This window comes from Hemicordylus capensis, chromosome 5 (assembly GCF_027244095.1).
Source record: "Hemicordylus capensis ecotype Gifberg chromosome 5, rHemCap1.1.pri, whole genome shotgun sequence".
Classification (NCBI taxonomy): Eukaryota; Metazoa; Chordata; class Lepidosauria; order Squamata; family Cordylidae; genus Hemicordylus; species Hemicordylus capensis.
Genome location: NC_069661.1, coordinates 139,555,609 through 139,582,584, shown reverse-complemented (window position 1 = coordinate 139,582,584; position 26,976 = coordinate 139,555,609). Strand labels below are relative to the sequence as shown.

At 44.9% G+C, this 26,976-nt stretch overlaps 1 protein-coding gene across 7 annotated transcripts in view; it reads left to right on the top strand.

Moving 5' to 3' along the window:
• SEMA3D (semaphorin 3D) overlaps positions 1-26,976 on the top strand; it is a 413,180-nt gene that overhangs the window by 134,980 nt on the left and 251,224 nt on the right. For all 7 annotated transcript variants that reach the window (XM_053254951.1, XM_053254948.1, XM_053254950.1 and 4 more), the window contains exon 2: positions 10,437-10,629. In XM_053254951.1, the coding sequence (XP_053110926.1) occupies positions 10,437-10,629 (193 nt within the window). The remainder of the gene's footprint in view (positions 1-10,436; positions 10,630-26,976) is intronic.

The following is a 26,976-nucleotide window of genomic DNA, read 5'->3' as shown; positions in this document are numbered from 1 at the left end:
GATGCTGCTGGAAGCTTACATGCAGGAGTTGAGGGCATGCCCTCTCTCTTGCTGTTACTCCCTTGCAAATGGTACTCAGAGGCATCCTGCCTTTGAGGCTGGAGGTGGCCTATTGCCCTACGACTAGTAGCCATTGATAGACCTCTCCTCCATGAAGTTATCCATAGTTGCAGGTGATAACCAGCCAGCTGCATTTTAAATTAACTGAAACTTCTAAATACTTTTCTGGGGCAGTTCCATGTATTTTCTGGGGCAGACCTGTATTTTCAAGGAAAGGTTGCAGCTGGAACAGAAGTGGAAGCTGTGTGAATGCACTCCTGGCCATAGCTTCCACCTGTCCTTCCAGGAACAATGCTGTGTATTCTCTGTGTATTGTAGAATGTTGCATGTATGACTTTCTGCTCAATGGGCAGAAGTAATGGTTATTGTGCTTGGTGAAAGGAGTTCTTAGCTCTCAGGGAAAAAGTTTGTTCCCTCAAAGGTTGGTCTGGAGAAGCTCTGAGAGGTACGTGGAAGAGACCTTCAGTAACGTCTCGCACACTTCCAGGCTGATGGCCCCTCTGCTGTTATAGAAAATGGAGCTCTCAGGGAAGGAGGACATCATTCCGAGGAAGAGGAAAATGCTCCCTTAGAAGGGACCTCTTCTGTAGATGATGAGCCCATATCCTCTTGCACAGGGGATACTCCTTGGTGGTGGGGGGTTCCTAGTAGTGGGTGATTCGATCATTAGGGATATAAGGAGATGAATCTGTGACCCATGTGTAGGCTGCAAGGTGACTTGTCTGCCTGGTATGAAGATTGTGAATGTCATGCAGCATCTAGATAGGCTGTTAGGCAGTGCTGGGGAGGACTCAGCTGCCTTGGTGCATGTTGGCACCAATGATGTTGGGAAATGTAGTTGGGAGAGCCTGGAAGCAGAATTTAGGCTGCTAGGTAGCATATTGAAGTCCAGAACCCCTAAGGTAGCATTCTCAGAAATGCTAACTGTTCCACGAGAGAGGTGTAGCTGAGGGGTTTCAATGAGTGGATGAGACGGTGGTGCCGGGTGGAGGCATTTAGATTTGTTAGACACTGGGATACGTTTTGGGACAAAAGCTCCACAAAAGGGATGGGCTACACTTGAACCAAATGGAACCAGACTGCTGGCACTTAAAATAAAAAAAGGTTCTAGAACAGCTTTTAAAATTATGCCTGGGGGATAACAGACAAGATCTAGGCAGTATCTGGTTCAGCAAATGCCACACCTTAAGGCGTGAGGGTGTAAATGGGGAAAGAGCAGAAGGGGAAAGAGCAAACAGAAGGATGAGCTAGCTGGACAAAGAGATCAAATGTCCATCAGAAAGATAGCACACACCAGGCAAGAGATTCAGTGTTTAAGTTCTTATAAGAAGCCTCCAAGCCACAATGTCTTATGCCAAGCCACATTTTCCCATTTTCGTGTCAAAATTCAAACTTGTATGCATGCTTACCCAAAAGTAATGAAGGTTTGAATAGTGGTCAAATTTTTAAGTTAGACATACATAAGATTTGAGTAAACATACATAGGATTATATATGAATTGGATAATTTGCTGTCTTCGAAGTTCAACATATTTTCAGTGAAAAGGTATGGGTGTGGCCCCATGCCATCTGCACAGTAATCTGGCCCACTAAGCCATTTGAGTTTCACACCTCTGCTCTAAGTATTTCACTGATCTAACTCCTGGAGATCCCATTTACGTGGGATCCAGATTAACTTAATTTTCCCCTCACAAGAGAAGTCTATCAATATACAGGTACCATTAAAGTACCACTCCTGTTTTCAAAGTTACCAGCAATCCAGATGGTGTAGATCTTCTCCAGTCTGTTAACAGAACTGTTCTGGATCAGTGGTGTAACACCCTGAGATTACTTTTGGGCTTTTGTGGGGAATTAGTGAGACTATAGTGAACAGTCTTTTACAGTATTAAATTGTGCCAAGTTTTGGTTTGGAAAAAGAAGAGGAGACAAAGGTGGTGCAATCAGGTTTATTTAGGGGTACAGGAAGAGAAAATTGAATAAGCAGGCAAGAGGTGGTAAAATATTAACTAAAAGTGCTAATTTGGAATCGCACAAAGAGTAATTTAACTTAAGGTTTGAATTATTATAGAATCGGCTCAGGGCTGGCTAGAGAAAGGGCCTGAAGAGCTTTAGACTTAAAGGGAAAAGAGACGAGGGTGAGGAGATTCAGGCAATTAGTAATACCTAATCCAATATCTGGTGGTATGTCAGTCACATTTTCAGGGTAGCATATGTTATTGTGTCTCCTCACATGGACGAGGCAAGCTTGTCACTCAGAAGCAGGGAAACCAGGATAGTTGGTTCCAAGAAAAATCCAGACGTGGTCGGGTTTTGAGGGTCCAGTTCTCTAGGGCAGCCAAGCATGGTGTGTGCTTTGAGTCTGGGGATGGGTCCAAACTGGAGGCTGAGATCTGAGTTGGAATCAGGGCTGGAGCCATATCATCAGCTACAGCTTTTGCAATAGCTATATCACATAAAGGATATTTAGATGCCATGACGTGTTGATACCTACAAAGATTGGTATTGTTTGGACATTGTTTTCCCCTGTGACACTCCATGGATGAAGAAGCAAGACAGAAAAAAGTATTGATGCTTTTGAACTTTGGTGCTGGAGAAGACTTTTGAGGATACTATGGACAGCAAGGAAAACAAACACATGGATCATAGATCAATCCAGAATTTTCACTCAAGGCACAAATGACCAGGCTCAAACTATCACACTTTGGACTCATTATGTGAAAACCAGCTCCCTTGAGAAGTCCATAATGCTGGGAAAAGTTGAAGGAAAGAGAAGAGGATGACCAGCAGCAAGGTGGGTGGACTCGATTACAGCAGCAATGAATGCGCCAGTGAGACACCTAAAAGGCCAAGTTGAAGACAGATCATCCTGGAGAGAATCTATCTGTATGGTCACTAAGAGTCAACATCAACTTGACGACACTCAGTCAATCAAATAACACGTAACCCATCTGTTGATGTGTGGGCTACAAACATGGGTCACACCTGCTGCTGGGGCTGACATCCATGGTTGACAAAAGAATTCATATTGCTTGATTCAATCACTGGTAGGTGGGTGTGAACTCAATAAACAACACAGTGAAATGGTTTGAGCAATCTGTATGGGCTGGAATGTATAGATGAGCTCAAGGCTTATCTGGAACATCAGAAAGACCTTCCAGGTGGGGAGATCATAATCCTTTTGAAACTAATGTCCCTTCCCTCTAGTCCATGCCAGACGATTAGAGAAGCAATAGTGGAGTGGGAGAACCTTATCTGAATTCCTGTGGACACGATTAGTGAAACTAATCCTTTATGCCAAGAAAAGGGAGTTTTACTGTTTTCTTGAAAAATAGTGTCTCTCCTTAACTGGAAGCTCAGCCAGCTTCCTTTTCTGAGTAGAGAAGGGCCATAGGGTTATTCCTTGCAGTCGCTTGTTACACTGACCTTGGTTGAGAGTTACCTCATGTTTGCTCATGCTAAGCAACCAACTCAAGAGCTTTGCCAAATATGGGCATGTACCAAGTTTACGGTCCCATGAATTCATAGCCAAAATGGAGTCTGCAAGCCTGCAGTTCTAAATCACATAGTGGGGTACTGTTTGTAGCCCCAAAGAGGCTGTTCTAGCAACAAGTCCTCATTTATACAACTACACTTTAAGATTCTAGACATTCTCTTTGGAAGCAAATGCTGCTCTTGGTCTCAAATCTAGCTCATAAGCCTTGCTAGGATAGACCTATTCTTGTTAGGTACTCATGATATTTATTCTGTCTGATTTTTCCAAATTTTTCTTAAGTTGACAAAAATAGAGAAAGAGAAAAGAAACATCAAAAACATATCAGATGTCCACTGCTGCACTGGAATGTGTTTGTGTCAGTGGCACTTCCACTGATTTTGGCAGCTTGAAGTCAATAGGTCTGGAGATGTCCCGGATGTCCTTCCCCCTTGTGTTGAACTATCCATTCTCAAGATTGGCAACCTGGAAATAAGCCTTTGCAATCCAGCCATTCTCCAATCTTTCAAATAAGTCTGCAAATGTTAGTAAACAACGGAAGATCCTAGCAAGCCTATTTGTTCAATTCATATATATTTTAGTCATTTGTGGCCTATGAAAAGAACAAGGCCAAATTAATACCAACATTTCCCTTTCTGTTTGGCTGCAGGAGGTCCCCACTATGGCAACTAGGCAAGTAGGTATTTACAGTCCGATTAACTAGCCTTTTTTTGGAGTCTTGATGATAGCTGGCTATTTGCAAACACTAGGGGCTCCAGCTTTGTACAATTTCCATTGTATTGATACATCCTGATAATGAAATCCCAAGTTTTATTAGAAGTAGTCAGATTAAGTGTAGCTTTAAAAATGGGTTTCTCCAGAGATGGGTTTCTCCAATGCTACCATGAAACTGTTGAATCAGAGCTAATTGATTATAATTTATTCCCTGCAATTAATAGTTTTTGATCTCTTACCCTGTCTATAGCCAATAGGGGGTTGTCTAGCTATATGAGACTTACACAGTGCTCAGCTAAATCTGATATCTAAATGCAACATACAACACTTGGGGAAGCTTTTAGGCATTCCCAGGAGCCTGGTAGTCTAAAATGAAAAGCTGTAAACTCGCCATAAATGTAGCTTGTCAACTATGACTGACATTATATCCATTTTATTATTATTAAATTACATTTACTGAATCCAAAGAGAGTTTTAAAGGAATCATCATTATAGAAGTATGTAATGGGTGTGGTGCATTGCAGTGGAATTTTGCTTAGACTAAAAAAAATGAAGCTGAAGTGTTAACAATGGAATATCAACCTGTGTGTCTATTCTTTGCAAGATTTATGTGGATGTGAAATAACCTTTTGACTAATTGCATTGTTTATTATTATAATACATGCTTGAAGACAGGGAGTGCAACATCACATAATGTTAGGATTACACCCTTTAGTGTCCACCAAATGATGTTATGAATAAAATCATGGCAAGAAACATCTTCTGTTATTATCGTGCAAGTAATGTTTTGATTAGTTTTCATTTTGTTGCTAATACAAATTCAGAGTTTTAAAACTAGTTGGTACAGAAATTTATTGAGTATCGGGCAGTCAAAACACATGCTGGATCACAAGTCATTCAGAATATGCTATAAGCTGCTGAAATTTTTTCTCCATCTCCTCAAGGTCTCCAGATAAGAGAAACTGTTGTGTACAGTATTATAAATCTGCCTTTAATCATATGCAAGAGTCAGGTTAATAACTCGGCAAATGATACTGGAACTAACAAAATATATTTACTGCACTCACCATCCAAGTTTGCTTTTTATGTAACAATGACTACATTGACCCAGAACACAGTGAAGCTTTTCACTCCCCACCCTGCACCCCTAGGCAGGCAGAAAATTATGTTGGGTCACAACTTGGCAAAAAGCGAAAAAGAGGAGAGAGAAGTGTTCACTCTCTGAATGTTAACTCAATTTATATAATAGATGAACAGTATAAATTCACAACAGTCAACCAAGATTTAAAAAGTGTTGGCAATGTATCCATAGCCACAAAACATTCATTGTTGTCCAAATTCTTAAAGATATAATGACCATTATTCAAACCTTCATTATAGCAGCTTGCTGTTATTTATAAAGTGTCATCAATGTTACATAGGTAGATAGGACATAGAGCTTATAGCTCTACACTAGACCTTGAATAGTGGCAAAGAGACTAAGCTATGAACCTGGAATTTGTAGTTCAGGGGACTACAAATGCTGGACTTCATAGTCAATCATTACATAATCAGAATTAAAATCCAATCCTAAAAGTGAGGTAGGAGGGCATGTGCACGTGTCCTAATTCACCACGGATGTGTGGGCAACTGAGCTGCCAGCAGCCATGAAAATGATAGAGGTTGAGGGAAGGACCTCCCTGGCCTCAGGGATTTCCATAATGCACTATACTAGTCGCAGAGTATTGTGGGATATCTGGAGGCCAGGCTTTGTTCCCTCAACTTCCAGATGGCCACGCCGCTTGCTGCAGGGCAGATCGTGCATGCATGAGAACCACACAGCTTGAAAAAAACCGGTGCTTGGGGGGTGGGCAGGGGAAGGTAGGAATGATCCTGTCTTCCCCCTGCCCTCAACCCCACGTGAAGCGGTCATGTGAAGGACCTTAATATCTTGTTGCAGCATGAAAGACCATGCATAAGTAACCTTATTTTTAACCATTGTTTAAAACATGTATATTAGTTGGCTTATGCTGAACATGGTAACTTCAGTCACAGGGCGTGGATGTGCCTGAATGTAGTGCCTGGTGTAATGCATGGTGTTGGGAGGGAAGGGCATTTCCAAATATTTAATGTCAAGTTAGCTGTTCTATGTATCATTGAACTAAGCCTTACTTTCCTTGGAGTACTCACAAGTTCAGTTTTGCTCTTAGAAGATGACTGCAACAAATCCGGCAGCTGCCAAGTCCCAGTAAATGAAGGGAATCAATGGGTCCTTACTAACTGGCCAGCTGTCTTATGTATAAATGAGGCCTCTTGTGTTGTGTCCTAAGGAAATGGTATTTTCAAATAAATAGACAAAAGAAGATGCACACAAATGAGAGCTCTGATAAAACAAAAATTGCTTAATGTAGAAAAATAGTTCACTTTTAAGTCAAAGGCCCACATTTTGTATGCTCTGTTTGGCTGAAGATAATCATGTTAGTGTTTCTTAAGGAAGATCCTTCATGTCTTGTATGCCAGTATATTTTCTTAAACCCAAACCTTTAAGATTCCCCCCACCCCTAATGACTGTATTTAGGCTCTTCGCTTCCAATCTGCATAAGACACTATCAGAAGACTCTTGATTGCATGAGCTGGCCAAGATGCAAGCATTTAAATCTTGCTTCACATATAGCCTCCCTTTGTCCTTTACTCCCTATTTCATGCACTAAATATCTGCACAAGCACCCATCACCCATTTACTAAATTGTTCTGTCTGAAGTATGTTTATAGATCCCTATCAGTTAACTGAATGGTTGGGTTGCAGCTGCAACTTTAGCCCTGTTCGGGCCATTGTGGATGTTGTACTCCAGTACAGTATCCACAAGCATATTCCTGTGAGGCCTGTTCCTGTGATGATATGCTTTGAAAACTCCCCCTCCTGCTTTCCCTGAGGATAACTTTTGTCTAAAGAGACAAATGTTGTCCTCAAGGAGATTTTCTCCTCGTGATTCGGAATGCTAGAGCAGTCATGTTTGCAACTTCAGAGAGTCCTCCTTGAGGACAACCTTGTCTCTTCAGATAAATGTTGGAGTGTTTCAGAGCATATCAGTGTGGGGCAGGGCTTATAGGTATGCTCTTGTGGATGCTTTCCTAATGTGTTCACAATTGCCTGAACACCTAGACAGGAATATTACATCAAATAGAATCCATAGAGAAATTGGGGCTGGTTACAGATACAGTGTCATCACTGGTCTGATAGTAGCATGAGGTGATGAAGTGTAGTAGTGTGCACGGATCGGTTCGGAGGCCATTCTACTGGCCTCCGAACCGGTCCGGACAAGGGGTGGTTTTGGTTCGGGAGGGTTAGGGTGGGGGTTTCCATTAAGGGCGGGGGGGGGCTTTACTCACCCCTCCCGCGCTTTGCTGCTTTGGCGCCATAATTAGTTTAAAAAATGCGCCGCAGAATCGCTCGCCGCCCGCTCGCCGCTCCGGGGCTCCTTCTTGTCTTCAAAATCGGGCGGCAGGATACTTCCCTGCCGCCCCCGAAGCCCCCTCAAGCCATTTTAGCTCTTTAAATCTCGCCCCGGACCGAGTGCTATAGCGCTCGGGCGGGCGGCGGGGAGATGTCCGCCCGTCCGCCTGCCCCCTTCCCTGCCTTCTGTGAAGTGCAGGGAGCCTTCTGCGTGCGCGTGCGCAGAAGCAGGGAGCCTTCTGCGCACGCGCACGCAGAAGGCTCCCTGCACTTCGCAGAAGGCAGGGAAGGGGACGGGCGGACATCTCCCCGCCGCCCGCCCGAGCGCTATAGCACTCGGTCCGGGGCGAGATTTAAAGAGCTAAAATGGCTTGAGGGGGCTTCGGGGGCGGCAGGGAAGTATCCTGCCGCCCGATTTTGAAGACAAGAAGGAGCCCCGGAGCGGCGAGCGGGCGGCGAGCGATTCTGCGGCGCATTTTTAAAACTAATTATGGCGCCAAAGCAGCAAAGCGCGGGAGGGGTGAGTAAAGCCCCCCCCCTTAATGGAACCCCCCACCCCAGTGCCGAACCGCAGGTCCGCGGTCCGGTGCACACCCCTAATGAAGTGTCTGTGTGAATGAGCCATTACAGGATAGTAACAAAAATAAAACTTTCATATTGCTCAGTGTCTGTTCAAACACAGTATTTTTCTATGGAAACAATTCACACATTTGGCTGGATATTACCCAATATTGAGTGATTATGTATTACTCATTCAAGTTCTGTGCATGCATGTGTGAACCAGGATACTTTGAGGAAACACAAAATTGCTTGTAAAATTGTAGGTGGCAGATGTTGCTGAAGGTGCTATAGGCCAGCTGCTGGGATCTTGTGGCATGTGGAATTAATTTGAGTAGCATTCATACCCGAGCTGGCTTATTTGTAAAGGAAAAAGGAAACGTTTTGCTGTAGAGTTGGTATCAACTCCTGGCAAACACAGAGCCATGTGGTTTTCTTGGTAGAATACAGGAGTGGTTTACCATTGCCTGCTCCTGCACAGTATGAGATGACGCCTTTGAGCATCTTCCTATATCGCTGTTGCCCAATGTAGGTGTTTTCCATAGTCTGGGATATATAGCAGTGGGGATTTGAACTGACAGCCTCTTGCTCCCTAGGCAAGTTGCTTTCCTACTGCATCATGTGTACCAGATGACAAAAAAACAGCTTTTACCCCCACCCCCGTGCAGAGCCAATGTAGTCCTAGCCCACCCTATTCTCCCAAACTCAGGCATCGCTCTTGGTATCACCATAGGCCCAGCCCTGGGATCTGTGTGTTGCCTTGATAAATGGCAGCAGCAGTAGTAGTCTATGACTCTTCCTTCCACTGGGTCCCCATTCCTCTCAACTTGGGAAGGAGTGGAAGCAAGGGAACAGAGACCTGCCTCTGGTCCATGCAGCCGCTCCAGGTTTCTTCCTACTGGGTACCCTGTAGGGGTGCGCATGGATCTAAAATCGTGGTTTGAATTTGAACTGAACTGTGCGCTGCCAAACCGGTCCACTCTAACTGACCAGCCAGTCCAGTCCAATTGACCAAATTGGTTTAGTAGTTCAAGCATGGCTATACTTGTAAAGGGGAATCCCATGAGTCCTCGGAAGCCTATAAGGGGAAGGTGATAAAATGTCCAGCCAATGCTGCCACCGTTCATTTTTTCCTTTACAAATGTATGATGTCCAGTTTGGTTTGCAAGTGATCAAGAAGCTGTGCGAATGCCTGGGGCTTGTGCTTTTTTTTTTTTTTTTTAAAAGAATGCCCTGCTATTCGGACTTTTAATTGCCCCTGATATGACCCAGTTTGTGTCCCTTATTTGGGCAACCGAATGTTGGCAACCCTACCTTTTGACAGAGATGAGGGCAGTAGGCTAGTGTCTCTTTACTTCTTACTTTCCTCCTTGCCTGAGAGGAGAAGCTTCCCTTTCTGGATGAAACAGACTGGTTTTATATAGAGGGCTGTGCACCAAGTATTCTACCAAATTAGGCTGTCAATTGCAAGGGTCGGAAACTTTTCAGAAGTGGTATACGAAGTCTTCATTTATTCACTCTAATTAAAGGTTTCTTGTGCAGCTGGGCAGGTGGTTTTCCCACCAACCACAGAGCAATCCTCCAGCAGAACATGCTTATTCTGCTGAGCATGCTCAGAACATGCCCAGCAGCAAGAGAAAAGCCACACAATAGGAGCAGTTTGCAGAGGCAAGCTCAAATTCCTGGAGGCTCACTACCATCCATACTATATTTGCAGTGAAGAAGGAATGGAGACTGATTTATAGTCTGCACTCAAAGACTCCCCTCCTGGATCTATCTGGTACTTCAACAGGAGCAAAACATGAGGGAAGTGTTGGGGAGGAAAGGTGGGAACAAGTGTCTCAAGAATATTGGTGCAGGAATCAAGGGTGAACTCCTGCATTCATTTCTGAGGTGAACAATCCTTACAAATTACCGTCCTCCCCAAGAGAATAGGCAGATGGCTAACTTTAGTAAAACCAACTAAACTATATCAGGCTCTTTTCTCTACTCTCCCCTGCCCCCAAGCTTATCTGTTCTAGATCTTCTTATATCAAAATCTTTTTTGTTAAGCAGTATATCTCATCTCAAATCCATACTTATCCTTGTTAAAAAGAAGAACAACCCATCAAAGACATAGCTTGTCTTCACAAATTCATTTTGCAAGATTGTGCAAAAGATGTCATTTTCTTTCTGATTATAGATCTCTGTTGGATTATTGGAAGAAAGGAAAGATTTTACCAGCATGAGTGCAAAAAAATTTTCTGACAAGAAGATAGGAACTGGATCTTTCAAAACACAGTATATCTGCGCTGTGTTTTCCTTGGGAATATTGCTCTTGCCTGTTCCTGGAACATCAAAACAAAATGTACCAAGAGTTAAGCTCTCCTATAAAGGTAAACATTTTAAGTGATTTTTCAGTATATATCATGTTTGTGTAGTTTTGCCAATATATATTTTGTATTATTAATTAAAAAGAAACACTATTGTCATCACCCTTTCCAAAAATCGATGCCTTCAGTGTTCAAGTTCAAAGAAAAACGAGTCTAACAATAGCTATTGGAAGGTTATAAGAATAGCTATAATGAAGTTTTAGATGGCTTTTGGAAGCCCTTAGTTTATAATTTCACAGTAAAGTTAACATAACTTCCTTGAATGTCAAATGTGGCTGAAGGGTAGTGAAATCCAAAACAGGTTGTGGGGAGCTCCAAAAGGATCTCTCCAAACAGGGTGAGTGAGCAACAAAATGGCAAATGCAATTCAATGTTGGCAAATATGAAGTGATGCACATCGGGACGAAAACACCCAACTTCACATGTACACTGGTGGGATCTGCCCTTATACAAAACTATGGTGCGACCACACTTGGAATACTGCATACAGTTCTGGTCATCATATTTAAAGAAGGACATTGTAGAACTGGAAAAGATGCAGAAGATGGCAACCAAGATGATCGGGGGGCCTCTAGCACCTTCCTTATGAGACAAGGCTACAGGACCTGGGCTTTTTAGTTTAGAAAAAAGATGACTGTGGGAGACATGACAGGGGTCTATAAAATCATGCATTGTGTGGAGAAAGTGGATAGAGAGAAATTTTTCTCGCTCTCACATGACACTAGAACCAGGCGTCATCCCATGAAATTTAGGACCAACAATAGAAAGTACTATTTCATACAACGCATAATCAACTTGTGGAATTCTCTGCCACAAGATATGGTGACAGCCAACAACCTGGATGGATTTAAAAGGGGTTTGGATAACTTCATAGAGGAGAGGTCTATCAACAACTACTAATGGGAGGACTATAGGTCACTTCCAGCTTCAAAGACAGAATGCCTCTGAATACCAATTGCAGGGGAATAACAGCAGGAAAGAGGGCATGTCCACAACTCCTGCCTGTAGGCTCCCAGTGGCATCTGGTCGGCCACTGTGTGAAATGGGGTGCTGGACTAGATGGGCCTTGGGCCTGATCCAGCAGGGCTGTTCTTATGTAGTTGCATAAAACTACCTTGATGTGAAAAATATGGAGTGAATTACTTAATGTGATTAAGATAAGGAATCATAATAATGATAATGGCTCCTCCTGTTTCCATAGCCTTCATGTGGTGGTGGTGGAGGAGGAGGAACTACCCTTGAGGGCAGGGCTGTAGGGTAACTGCTTAACTTGATGGTGCCCTAGAAATATGTTCCTCCATGTGGCTCAAAACAATAATTTTGAGATGCTCCATACACTTGAGTACTTGCAGTTCTTCACCGTGGTCTGTTCTTCATACTTCATTGACCTTAAGGCCACAACTTTGGAATAAACTTGCAAGGACCTCCATAGATACCTGTTTACTCTTCCTTATCCGTATACTGTACGAAAATACGTTAGAGGGTTAAGTGTGATAATGACGGGCATTTATCGGACCCTGTCTTAGTACAGAAAGGGGTTAAACAGGGGTGTATTTTGATGCCCTTATCTAATTTTTATATCAACTTTTTAATCCCTCTTTTGGATGATCCCGCCTTTCATCAGCCCAAATTAACAGGAAGAGCTATTTCTATTTTATTGTACAACGCCGACAACACAGCTATAATATCTACCATGCTGGTCGGCATGAGGAGGGCCCTGAGAACTCTCATGCAATTTTGCACTGAGTCTCTGGCTATTAATACTCAGAAATCGAAGATGATGGTATTTAGTAAGAGACCAAAAAACCATAAATGGGTTATTAATGGCAATAGCATCCAACAGGTCAAAACGTATAAATATCTAGGTCTTTCATGAACGTAATTCATGGAGATCCCATTGTGAGTATGTGGCCACAAGTGCACAGAACATGGTTACAACAGTGTTAAAGTTTTCATACCAAGGGTGCTTATGTTCTGGCCGCACGTAAGGTGTTTCAAGCCAAAATATTAGCCCAGATGTTGTATGGAATTCAGATCTTTTTGACAGGTAATTTACAACTGCTTGAGGTGGTACAGTCAAGATTTCTATGAGCCATTTTCCTGCTCCTGCGCTGTCTCTTGAATGCGGCCCTACATCTGGAAACAGGACTAATTAGGATTGTGCCCCTGGCTTAGCTATGTATGATTAATTATTGACTCAAAATCCATATTCATGGCTTAGGCCTTGTCCCATGGGTTTTAAAAGATGAATTTCAGTAATGGACCAAGAATGTCCAGGCCATCTTGGCCAATTGTTGCTTTTCAGATCAGTTTTTATGTTCCCTGGGTCTTGATGTAGCTAAAAATCTTGAAACAGAGGATTTTGGACCTAGAGAAACAAAGGGACCTAAGTGTGGCCTCCCTTGGAACTAACTGTGATAATTTTTTAAATTACCCTATGCCAGCAGCTTATCTTACGCACTTGTTGGTCCTAAGAGGAGAGCTTTTTTGCAAGCTTGGTTTAATGTTCTGCCCTCTGAGGTTTGGGAGGGAAAATATAAGAGAATTTCCTGGAGGCATCGCCTATGCCCTTGTAGTGCAGGAGTGGTTGAGACAATTGCTCATGTTTTCCTCTATTGCCCTTTCTACAAATCTATTTGCTCCAGCTGGACTGAGCCTCATCTTAGAAAATATGCAGGTCATTCCAATGAGTATTATTTTGCCTATTTTCTGTCAGATAAGGGAATCACTGGGTCCACGGCAAGATTTTGTGTGGCAGCTATAAAGATAAGGAATGAACAAATTAGTTTTTAAACATCTCTTTTTATAGGTATATTTGTGCCTATTTTATCTTTTCCCCTTTTTATATCATGTTTTATAATGTTACTCTGTATTTAACATTTTTATTAGAATTTTAACTTTTTCTGTGTTCTAATTTGGTCATGGACCTTAAATAAACCTACTACTACTTCACACTCCTGGGCTTTGCGCCCACAGAGGACATGTTGGGAACTTCTAGAGCAGGCCTGCACAACATAAGTCCCGGGGGCCAAATCTGACCCTTGGACTTTTTTGCTGGCCAAACAGGTAGGAATATCCAGCAACAGCTGTAGTCCATGAGGAGCTCTTGGGCTGTCTTACTGATGAGCAGCAGTGACTTAATGCAGTTGGCTGTTTGAGACCAGACAGCTCTTGCCCTGGGTTAGAGCCCACTGACACAATCTCTCATTTCTCTTCCCCCGCCGACTCACTTTCATTAATATTGCCCCCTCACTTTCATTAATATTTTTAATATTAATGTAGTAATTGAGCCATTTAGGAAGGGCAGTATACAAATAAAATAATAATTGTTTTGAAAATTGCCCCTGCCCCACCCAACACCAAGCCATGGGTGGTTCTGGCCCACCAGGACATTTGAGTTGTACACCCCTGTTCTAGAGCTATCTATCCACAGCATTTTGGTGGGAATCCTTCCCCGTCTACCAGTATAGCAATGTGGGCATTGCTTCACTCAATTTTGTTTCATCTGCTGTGAGAGTGAGATTGGGTTTCCTTGTGTCATCTCTTCACTGCAAAAAACCAAAACACAACCCTTCTCTGTTACAATTCCTTCAATTTCTAGTTTGTGAATCTTTTCCTCCTCTAGTTAGCATTTTTATTTTCATTGCTCACCCTCCCTCTCCTTTTGTGATCCCTTTCCTGGCATCAACATTGGTTTACTAGGTTGTTTGCTCCACCAGAGTATGGCAAGCAAACCTTCATTCAAGAAGTGTATTGACTCTGGGTTTAAGTTACCCACAACTGACAATCACTCTTTCCGCTGCTTTGGGGAGGGCCACATAGAGGATGCCTGCCCCCACTGTAGGAAGTCTACTAAACAGGCCTGGTAGAAGAGAGCATCAAGATTGTTTTCAGCCCTCTGGAAGTAGACACAACGATCAGTGCATGAAAAAAGGTGCTATGAGCTTCCAAACATGACTCTTCAGATGTCATTGGCACATCCAGTCTGACCCCGACTTTTACACATTTGAAGTTTGACATTTTTACAAAACCACATTCTTACAGTCCCAGCTACCTCCCCCCACCCCCAGTCACCTATGTACACATTTAAAAATTTACATACTAACAAGTTTAAATATTTACACATCTACACATTTACAAATATACAAAGTGCCGCACTGGCAAAACTGCCTAGTGTTTGTGTGTGTGCCCACAGCTCCCCCGCCCCCCGAGTGAAGCCAGGGGGATGTTCAGCATCACAGGTTCCACCAGTGTGTGTGTGTCTAGATGTCATGTGTCAGCACGCTGCAACATGGCACGGCTGCAGAAAGAAGGGGGGAGGGTTAGGATGAAGGGAAGCTGTTGCTGGGCAGGTGACCAACACCATGGGTTAACCATGGGCCAATCACTGGCCCAGCTCAACTGCTCAGCCCAGCTCAACTGCTCGGGGAGGTTAACATTAAGGAAAACCAAGCCAGGGTCCAACTGGGACTGAGTGGGTTTTACCACGTCATAACATGAAAACACTCACTCGCTCTGGATGCTGGTTGGTGGGTAGGAGAGGAGGAGCACAGCAACCACTGCCAGGTCCAGCCATACTTGGCAGTGGGTTGCCCAGAACTGCATGCAGTTTGGGTCTTCCTTCACAGGCTTCTCCAGGTACTGGGGAATGCAATGCACAGCACCTGAGTTTGCTGTGGTTAGTAGGCCGAGCCTCCTGCAAACCAGGCAAGGCTCCAAGGCACACCCGCTTAAACCACTGGGCTGATTTAGCAGGAGGAATTGCCTGCTGTGTTGGTGCTGTTGCCTGGGATGCTAGACTGGGAAGAGGAAGGGCTGCCCACGTTGCTGCTGGGTGTGGATTGCACACGCTTGGGGGGCACATCATCACCACCCTTCTGGTTTCTAGTCCTCCTCCTCTCTAACCCTATTAATCAGAAGGTCCCTCCACCTGGGCAAGTCATCCACACAAACAATATTGCCCTTGATGATCAGGCTGCAGAGACAAGCCAGGACATACTCCTCTGTCACCCAGCACACCAACCAGCCTGTCTACAACCTCAACCTTCCAGCCAGCGCACACCCCACTGGCATGTTCAGAGAGCTCCTGAACATGTGCTGTTCTTTTATTATTGACTAACTCTCAGATATCCCAGTCATGGATGGAAAATTCAGGGTCAATTTACAAGAGAAACATTTTCTACATGGAAGTTTCTTCTGTGCAGGTGTTGTGCAGAAACCCATGTGTAGTGACTGCCAGGGGCATTGCAAGGTTGGAATGGGCCAAGATGAGATTTTAAAATGGGCCCCCAGCCCCTCAAAGTCTAGGGCCTCCACACACCCCAGGCCCCCAAGAATTTATGTCTGATATTTCAAAATAAGTATGCTGCCTGGAAATATATTTCACTGAATACACACATGCACACTTCACAGTATATAGTGAAATACATTGAGTACTATATATTTGTGCTACTTTTAATGCCTAGAACACACTAGCAATGCTAATTATTAAAATGGCCCCCTCGCTGCAGATTAGCAAAGGAGACTTTCAGCCATGCAGGGTGAGCCTATGTTTGTTTTCTCAGAATTCTGAACAAATTCAGTAAAGTTTGATTGCAGGAGGTTTTTCACACGAGGCTTTTAAAGCCCTTTAACACACATCTCCTCTGGAATGGTGGTGCTGCATTTACATGTTGGCCAGATTTACCCTGAAGTCCCTGCAAGTTATTGGGGAGCAGTTCATACACAAGAAAAATAAAAGAAAAGAAAAGCACAACAGATGCTTCACAGTTCTCACTCAGACCTTCTGGGTTGCAAAACAACTTGAACATAAGTGCATTTATGAATGAATGAAAATAAATAAAATATACTTGTTCCAGAAGTTTTTGTAATTTTTTGCCCTGAAACAAGCCACTTATAGGCCTTTTTAGATAGTTTTTTTTTTAAGGCCAGCACATTTTCCAGTCTGTTTTAAATTAAATATTCAGAGACTTAGTCTCGCCCCACCCCCCATATCAAAGCCCTATGGCAAGCAGATTCCTATGGGGTGGGACCACAAAAAAGAATTCACAGCCTACCTGGCAAAAGCTGTGCTGGATGGTCTGGGCATAGGGTCTGCTGCTGCTGCTGCTGCTGCTGCTGCAGCTGCAGCTGCAGAGAACTCTGCCTCCTTCCTTCTTCCTGGTTTGCTTGGCCTGCCGAGTACAGGCTTCAAGGAGGCCTACTCCAAGGCCTCTCTGGAAGCCCCACCCACCCATCAGCTGAGAGGCGGGGAGAGAAGAGCTCTGCAGTTTGCAGGCTTTGCCGATCCTAGGCCTCGCCGATCAGCCGGAGCTGGAGGCAAGTGGCTGAGGGGCCCTGGGGCTGGGCAGGTGGGCAATGGGGTGGGGGTGGCAGGAACTGGTGTGGTGCCCGCACCTCAGTGACTCCTAGGGCACGTGCCCTGCCTGCCCCCCCAGTTCCACCTATGGCATTGGCACACAAGCTCTTCATGGCAAACAGGAAGGGCTTGAGTGCTGACACCATCTCAGACATTAGCTTCCACTCCAAGTTGGATAGGTCACACACACCCAAGGTCTCGTTCATCGCCAGGTCATTGAGGGCCACCTCCTGTTCCAACAGGTGCTGGAAAAAGAGAAAGGTGGAGTCCCACCGGGTATCTGTATCCGTGGGGATGAGATAGTGAGGAATTCCATGCTCACACTGCTGCTTGCAGAGCAAGTGCCTGAACTTCTCACTCAGGTGGAAGTGAGCTGCAATCTTGCAGGCCTTGTCCACAAGTGCAGTGGTGGCAGCAACAGCACCCTGAAGCAGTTGGCCCTGTTCCCTGGATGCCCTCCTTGAGGCTGAGAGCATCTCTCACAGCCAGGTGGAGCATGTGTGCCTTGCAGCAGATGTTCACACACCTCAACACTGACACTACCGCTGCAGTGATATTGAAGCCATTGTCTGTCACAATGAAGTCCTGTCTGAGATGTGGCAACCCACCTATTCACTCCTCAGTTTGGTAGTCAAGTACAGCCGCCACACCTCCTTGGTGTGCTTGACATTCAAGGTTTCCACTTGCAAGATGGCCCATCTGAGCTGAAATGCGGTGTGGGATGCGCTGGAGCCAGAGGCATCACTGGAGGTCCCTTCTCTCTTTGGGCAGGCCCCACCAGTCAGCTGTGAGGGACTGGAAAGTAGCATGCATTCCACTCACACTGTTCCACAGATCAGTGGTGAAATTCATGCTGGTGGCTGACATGAGCTCCATGCATCTCGCGTACAGGGAGGGAACCACAATCAAGCAAAACATGATTCTTGAGGGGATAGTGTACCCAGGCGTGAGCATCTGGATAATCTGGCAGAAGCCGGCGTTCTCAACCACCTGAAAAGGTTGACTGTTAGTGGCCATCATGTTAAATAAATAAAGTATAAATTAAAATTTTCCTATAAGGCAGGTGAGGAGATGTGAGTCCATGTGACCAGGATGCTTCTTGCCCAACGATTGTGTCCACTGCTTGACCAGCAGCATGCCCTGCTTCAAGGAAGCCTTTGCACAGTCCTTGTCAGCACTAGTCGCAGGCACACTAGGAGCACTAGATCCGAGTGACACCACCACATGTATCGCCACATGCAGGTCATCCCCAGATGCTTAGCATCCTCCCACTGACTGACCTGTGACCTGCAGTGCACACAGCAAGCAGCGATTGGGGCATTTTGAGGGACTTCAAAATGCCACCAAACATCGCAGCTCTGGGTGGCCTCCGACATCCTGGATGCTGACTTAGGCCACTTTTGGTGATGGCAGACCTACTGGGGCTGCTAGTTGCCCACCACAATCACCCCCCTTCCACCCTGTGTGTCAGAAGAAAGGCCCAGCTTCGGTTGAGGGGTTGCCTCAGTCTCAGCAGTAGACCCTTTCTCCTTGGAGTCAGACTCAGCCACAACTTGGGCATCAGTCAGTGTGTGTGTGTGTGTGTGTGTGCGCGCGCGCGCACACACACACACACACACACACACACACACACACACACACACACTGAGTGGTGGGAGGAGCGGTAGGTGGGCTATAAGAGAAAGGGACAGTCTGGCTGCACTCCCAGTCATCGTGTCCCTGCACTCCAGCCCTGCCACGGAAGCAGTTTCCCTTGCAGGAGAGCCACCCACACTGCCAGGCTCCTCACGGGGTGGCAGCACTGATGGTGGATCTGGACCTGGCTCAGCGGAAGCAGGCTCCTCCAGATAGAGCCTTCACACCCCCACCAAACCTGTGGGAAAGAATTCACCAATGGGGCCCTGTGGGACCCTGTGCTGTCTTCTCTGCCCCTACCCCAGCCTCCCCCACCAGCTGGGACACTTGCCTCTGCCTGCCACCCTGCTATGAGCCTTGCTCACATCATGGTACTCAGACATCTTCCCTATCCCTGGGGTTTAAAAAGATATATATATTTTTAGACTTTAAAAAAAAAAATTGGTGGCAAAAATTCTAAAAAACCCCATCCAAAAAACTCTTCATTAAACAAACCTACCACCCAATCCATCCAAACTACCACCACAATACAATGGAGGGCAACTAAGGGGGACCTGCAAACACAAGAGTCAACCTGTACAAAAAAACACACAGAAAATCCCACCCCCCGAACCCAACCAAGGAGGCGCTATTTAATTAAAACTAAGGACAAAGGGGGCATCAAAAAGCAATCACTTACTCCCTTGTTGTCGTGAAGCTTTCCACTCCAGATGCAGCACACAAACACAGGCCAGGGAAAAAAGACCTGACCATTGCAGCACAATCACCTGGGGCGGGGCTGGGGGCAGCTAGGGAATACCCACCCAAACAAGCAAATTAAACACTGAGTGATTTAAAAAAAAATGCTGAGGGGTAAATTTGGAAAACTACTGGGGAAAAGGTGAGGGGGAAGCCTAGGCCTGTGGGATAGGCAGAGGCCACTGTGGCTGCTGCTGGAGTGAGCAATAGGGTTAATGGGTGGGAGCACCTGCTCCAGATAACCAGCAAACACCCCTCTCCCAATCCAAAATAGAATGAAAGGGTTAGGGTCAGAGTCAACCCAGCCCAGAAAAACAAAAATGTCCAGTCAGCCAGCAAAAAGGAAGGGAGGGTTAAACAAAATGGGCCCAAGGCCTCAGGTCAAGGACCTGTGGCACCCCTGGTAGTGGCTCGCTGGGCAGAGCAGGAGGAGACACTTGCCCCCCCCCAAAAAAAGAACAAGCAGGCAGGACAGACCTCACCAGCACAGTAGAGAGACCAGACTAGAGAGACAGAAAGGCAGCCACCGCCGCCACAGTTCTCTCTCACACCTCAGCACAAAGTGATTTTGCAAGCCCGGCGGCTGCCTTTAAGCAGAAGTTGAATCCTCCTCCTTTTTGGAGCCCCCAGCCTCCGGTGGAAGATCCAGCCATCCACAGCCGGGCAAGGAGTGTGGTTTGGAAGTGTGCCGACCTATCCAATGGGCACTAATTTCTGAGGTTGTTTTGACACTCAAGCCATTCTTTGTTACCATGAACAGCTTCTATGCCTAGACATCAACACTGAGCCAGGCTTTGCATGCTGCTTCCCCACTCAAGAAGACTATGGTTGAGCTCCAGTCCACACTGAATACTGAGGAAGCAATTGCCTTGGCAGGTCAGACTGGACTGCTGGATCGGCTCAGGACACCCTTGGGCATGTTTTGTCCTGCCTATTTGACACAAGAACAAAGGGAAAAGCTGTCAACCTGACCAGCTGTCCAGGTGGAGGGACCTCCTGGTTGAAGAGGTTAGGTGAGCCCAAGACAGGAGGCTGGGGTACAATCAGAAGGAGGGTGCTGGAGCACTACTGCTAGTGTGCAGTCTATTCCTCCATCACCACAGCTTCCCAATCCGGCAGAATTATGTATTTATTTATTCATTATATTTCTATACCGCCCTTCCAAAAATGGCTCAGGGTGCTTTACGTAGAGAAATAACAAATAAATAAGATGGATCCCTGTCCTCAAAGGGCTCACAATCTAAAAAGAAACATGAAATAGACACCAGCAAAAGTCACTGGAGGTAGTGTGCTGGGGGTGGATATGGCCAATTACTCTCCCCCTGCTAAATCAAAAGAACCACCACATCAAAAGGTGCCTCTTTGCCAAGTTAGCAGGGGTTAATGGTGTCCCTGGAAGGGCCAAAGGATCCGGAAATTCCACCTCAGTGTTCCACCCGATGGTTCACAGAGGACTTCCCTGGTGCCTTTGCCAGGAGTATGGGAGGAGCCCACCAAGCCCAGCAGCAGTGCCGAGCAGTATGTTCTGAAGTACCTGCAGGAGCAGGTACTGGCAGGCTGGGAGATGGAGCTGATCCAGTTTTGGGCAACATGTCTCCAAGTCTGGCCATACTTAGTGGTGGTTGCCGGATGGTTCCTCTCATGCATGCCAAGAAGCATGCAGAGCAAGAGGATATTCTCCATGGCCATCCATGATACCCCATCACTCATGCTTGGAGGCTGACTTGGTGGAGTGGCTGGTCTTCCTGAAGGCCAACCTCCCACTGCTGGGCTATTTCAAGCTGGCCATGGAGTGTGAGTGATTCATGGTCACACACACCCACTGCAACACCACTGGCAGATCACCCCACCCTGGCCAAGCCCAAATGTGTCACAGTCTGCCCATTAGTGCTTCTGACACATGCAGGCATGCACGCACACTTCCTTCATGACTGAGTAGATGAGGGTTCCCAAATGTGGAACAAAGAAATATTTGCAGAGTAGAAGTGTATGGAAAGAAGGAAGGGGGCGGGAGCTTAGCACAACTGGATAATAAACTATTTTCATCCTGTAGTCCTTTCCCATTTTTAGATACTAAATATGGAGGCTGTGTGTTAGTGTCTGTTGCATTCTCTGTCTTGTAATTATTCCATTTATTGTGTCCTGCAGGCAGCCTCCACTCAGCTACAGCAATAGTTTATACAGCAACTGAACTAAGAATAACCTTAGAGAACTTACCCATATCAGCTTTATAACAATGTAAACAATTATGACTTTTTTGCTTTTCATAATTGCAAAAGGGTCTCAGTCAGAAGAGGAATCTTGGGGTGGGTGGGATCCTTCTACACACTAATCCTGAGCTGGCTGATCCCAAGAGATGAGATGGGAATTGCCTGGTAAATGCAAACTGGAGAGAGAAAGTGGTGAGACAGTTGAACAACTGTGGGTGACTCGTTTCCTTCAAAAAACTGGATGCCCTAAGAAACACTTGGCTGTCACTTATTTGCATATCTTCCACATATCTCCCTAGCAACATCTAGGAAAAGAATGAACACCAGGTATGAATGCTTCCTTGCATGTTCTAAACTATCCCATCAGGGGAAAGGATCTCAGCACTCTTCCTGATAAATTACATAAAGGGGGCTTTTTATGTGGCAGAGAAAACTGAGTCCACTTTCAGTTTGAAATGGTACAGACCAGAGTGTTGTCACTTTGTCCTGTACAATCTGCAAAATGGCTACAAGAACAAATTAAGTATGGGGCCAAACCTTGATTAAGTACAGGAACTGATGCTGATACGATAAAGGGGTGGGCATTGGTGGTGGTTGATCTTCCCCTTATCCTATCACATGCAGCCGACAAGCTGTCTCACATGTTTGTTTTCTGAGATTCATGGGTGATTCCGGAGAAGGAAAGATCACACACGCACACACTCACAACGCTGAGTTTTAATGGGCTTTATTGAGGCTAATGATTACAAGTGTAGGTGATTAGGCATATAGGCAAGTAGTTATCCATTTCATTTTTCTATGATTGTAGTACAGTGTTCAGTAACAGCCAAAAGATTTCTGAAATCATTTTTCCTTTTCTCAAAATGCAGAGCTGCTAACTAGGAAAGAGTTTTTGGCCTCACCAAGAAACAGGCAGTTGCATTATCAGCCAGCTGTGCAAGAGCACTTTATCTTGCTGTTACGTAGCAAAAAGTCAAAACAATTCCCCAACCTGGCAATCAGTGTTTCCACTTTAATTTGGTCTAATAATTTCTATGACAATTAAGAGAAAAGGCATTTCTTTCTAACCCTTCTACTAAATGCTGAATAGTTTAAAACAGTTTTATTTCTTTTGGAGCTAGTGGCTGCAGGTCTTTTGCTACCTCCTGATTGTTCCCAAAACAATCCTGGAAGCTGTGTTGGCAGAGAGGAAAAGGCTAAAGTGCAGTTTCCAAGGAAGGAGGAAGACCGAAAAGAGGAATGTCCATTAAAGCAGCTTAAGAAGGGGGGAGGAGGGGGGACTGGAAGGAGGGGAGAGAGGCAGATGCCGTTTCCTGCCACCTGGCAAATAATGGCTGCAGCAGGGGCTTCGCTGGAGCTCGGATAGGTAAGAGAGGACATCCAGGGACAGAGAGGAAAATTGGAGGGTGGGGGGAATGTGTTAGAAGTGTCTGGTTCATGAAGGCATAGTTCTGGGCAATATTTACCAGTTCCCAGGTACACTGGAACAAAATCTGTGCTGACTTCTCCAGTGGGAGGGTGACTAGCTCTGAAGATACAGGGAGGGGCTACATGGTGCCTCTTCCATGAAGAAGCCCATTCCTACCCACCCCATGAATGGCTGTCTGCAGCTTTTTATACCTTCTTGGCCACCTCTCCAAGTCAAAATAATCACGCCATCTATGCAGAATGTCTCTTCTTTGATAAACAAATTCTGGCATGGCTCTCCGAATTCCTCTCTCCTCCTACAGGGAGGAGCCAATCAGGAGCTGGGCCTGGCTCTTTGTCTGATCAAATTCAAGATGATTCAGCCATCTTCCCAATAGAACATTATAATTCCTTAGTTCAGATACTGCAGACTTAACTTTTGGTTAATAGAAATGGTAGTTTGCTTTCTATCCCTTTATTCTGGATAGAAGAAATAGTTTGATCAAGATTGTGTTAAAGCTAAAAGGCCATTCATCGTTTGTTATAAGAGCTGCAGGTCTAACCCAATGTTGGTTCCTTCATCTGAGATACTGTTCATGAGGAAACAATATAAAGCTTTACTTAGGATTAAAAAGAAAGATGCATTAAAATAAACTTGGCAACAATAATTAATGCTGTTAGAAACAAGGACCATGTTACCTTTTGTCATATGACCACTGACTACCCGGGAATGGGCATTAATAGAGCCAATAATTATATCTCTCCAGCAGTATGGGAAGCTGTATGCAAACTGGGCTGGGAAACCAGATCATTTTGATCTAAGTAATGAGCCTATGCCTGACTGGCCAGCAGTTTCACTAGATGACTGCTCCAGACTGAGAACTCATCTGAAAAGTGGTAAGGGCCCCGGTTGAGATAACATATCCATTGAGTTAATTAAGGCCAATATTGACTGGTGGGCTCCTGTACTGGTGTCCCTTTTTACATACATTGATAAAACAACAAACATCCCTAATGACTGGGGACTTGTAATCATCATTCATATTTTCAAAAAGGGGGTCAGGGATGAACCATGTAATTACAGGCCGGTCAGTTTGAATACCACTTGCAAACTTTATTTTAAGCATTTATGCTGGAAGCTCCAAGACTGGATGGAGCAGGAATCAATTCTTGTTGAGGAAAAGATTATCTTTAGATTTGGACACTGAGTGATAGATCAAAGCCTTGTATTGCAACATCTAGTTGAAAAATACAATCATAAAGTGGGGTCTTTATTATATTCAGCCTTTAATGATTCTAAGTTCGTGTTTAATCTCCTATCCAGATAAAAATTGTGCAGAAAGCTTGGGCTATCTCAATTGATAAATGTTTATTATATCTTATTTACAAACTATACAGCAACACACGTCTTCAGGTGAGATGTAGCCCAGGTGATATCTTACAAGAAACAGTATTTGAACAAGGGTGTATCCTAGCTCCTCATTTAATTTGTATATTAACTTGCTGATTAAGCATTTGGATGGTGTAAACTAGCTGAAATGCGGGTGTCCATCCTTTCAGGTGGTCATGCAAACGGCCTCCATGCATGCACGGAAGTCACATAAATAGCCTCTGTGCATCTGTGGAGGTCAGAATTGTGCTGCTGCAAGGGTGGGCGGGCTGCTGGGGTTTCCAGGAGCCACCACCACCAGATTGGTAAGCACCTACTTTTTAAAGGTGCCCTCTTACTGCCCCCCCCCCCGGCTACCCTTTGAAGCCTTTAAAGGCAGCTTTGCTTGTAACTGGATTCCCATTTACAAGCATAGCCCCTTAGACCATTGAACCAATCTGCAATGGACTGGGCTCAGTCCAGTTTGATCACAGACTGAACCACCTCTCCTGGTGGCTAGTTGGGTTTGAAATCAAATCGTTGAACCTGACTGGTTTGCTTGTGGACTAGTTCATGCATCACCCTACTGAAAGGCTTCGTTCTCTCCTATCTGGATGACCCTGTGCCCTGTTGCCGAGAGTAGAGCACTTCTCCTAGCTCAGAATTATTACTGCAATACACGAACATGTGTGTGGTGGGGGCAGGGCAACCTGTCCAAGCTCCAAGCATTTTTGTCCAAGTCTGAACTCAGTGAACTTCTAAATGGCTGCTGTATAACTATTCTGAGTTTTTACCACTGCTTCCAAAGGGTGGGTGGGTCTGGAGCTGGGCATCCACGTGGGAAGTATAGGGTTCTTTTGCATCTGCCTTCTCAGGTAGGATGTCACCTGGGGGAGATGACCTCCAGCTCCCCTCAGCAGTTATTGGCTCCCTGTTCATACTGGCATTTACAGTAGGGTTCTTTTTCAGAGGAAGTCTCATTGAACCAGGATCTGGGCATAGATGGGTCATCGATTCCCAAGATCCTGAGACACATGGCCAGTTTTTTTCCCTTTTATGGTCTCACACACCTGAAAGCTGTTTGGAGTAGTGGCGTGCTACCCAACAACTGTGGTGGAGGATCAGCTCCACCACTCTGCTGGTCTCTGCACATACGTGGAGGCCATTTTGCTGGCCATGCAAATAGCCTCTGCCAGCTGAGTGGCAAAGCCTGTCCTCCACTGCAGCAGGTGCTTGGCAGCACGCCGCTGCTCCGCACAGCTTTCAGGTGTTGTGGGAGGAGAGGTAAGCACCTACTAATTTACAGTTAAAAGTGCAACCCGCTTCCCCCCAGAAGCACCTGCATCGACCGCTGCTGGTCCTTATTCACTGCTGAATAATCATGAGGTGGGATCTCACTATTACTGAATCCACTAATTTCATTTAATCTTGTTTTTCTCAGGTAGGGGTGAGGGTGGTGTGTGACTTTATCATAATTAAAGGTCTTGTGGTAGCTAGCTTGAATTGTCCCCTTTGTTAAACAGAGTATGCTCTGTTTTGCTTTTGAATGGGTGACATTTTTGAGCACTCAAGAGCACCTCAGGGGCTGGGAAGATCAGAAGGTTCCAAGTTCTCTCCCTGGCATCTCCAAGATAGGGCTGAGAGAGAGACCTGCATGCAACCTGGGAGAAGTTGCTGCCAGTCTGTGTAGACAATCCTGAGTTAGCTGGACCAATGGTTTGACTTGGTAGAAGGCCGCTTCCTATGTCCCTAAGTTTGTACAAGATTTTTGATGTGCAACATCAGGAAGTTCTACTGTGTGTTTTGAGTAAGCTCTTCCCCATAGTGTCTAATCAGATTTCCCTTTTTAAAATGCCTGGAAATTCCGGAATCCAAAAACCTTGGGTTTAATGAGAGTTAAGGTGCTTTACATTTTTACTCATATCCTAAAAAGAATGGAAATTGCAAGTTATTGTGCCCATCTTCCATGCTATACAAGCTGTAAAGATTTTGTACAGTCTGGTATATGCTGATGGCTTTAGAAATGAGGCTCCATGTACCCACAATTTGCCTTGGTCTTTCAGTTGGACACTGGGCTGGGGAGGGACGCATCTAGGCAGACTAGCTTAAATAATAGGAGCAGTTTCCCTAATCACTTCTTAGAGATGCCCCTGATGAATTTCTTCCTGAAGCATTTCTGATCTAGGGAAAGTGTGGGTTCATGGAGTCTCATTTCTAAAGCCATCATCATATACCAAACTGTACATATACCTGGCTTGCAATTTACATTCTTTTTAGAGCACGAGTGAAAATGTAAAGCATCTTAACTCTCATACCAAAGGTTTTTGGGTTACTGAATAGGAGTATTATGTCTGCTTGCAAACTAAAAGGAATCTGAGATCATACCACACTATATAATTGCATGAGGCAGAAAAGTATTATATGTTCCTATGTGTGAACAGGACAGCTTCCATTCTAAATAACTTTACAGAAATGTTCAGCACTTTTCAGAGCTCCCCATGCTGTTTGCTTTAACATGACTATAAAAATCACTATAGAGCACAATTTCTAAAACCAAGACAAATATATATTCCAGCTATTTAATTAAAAACCCAACTGGAGATTTATCTTCAGTTTATCATCCGTGTGCCTTT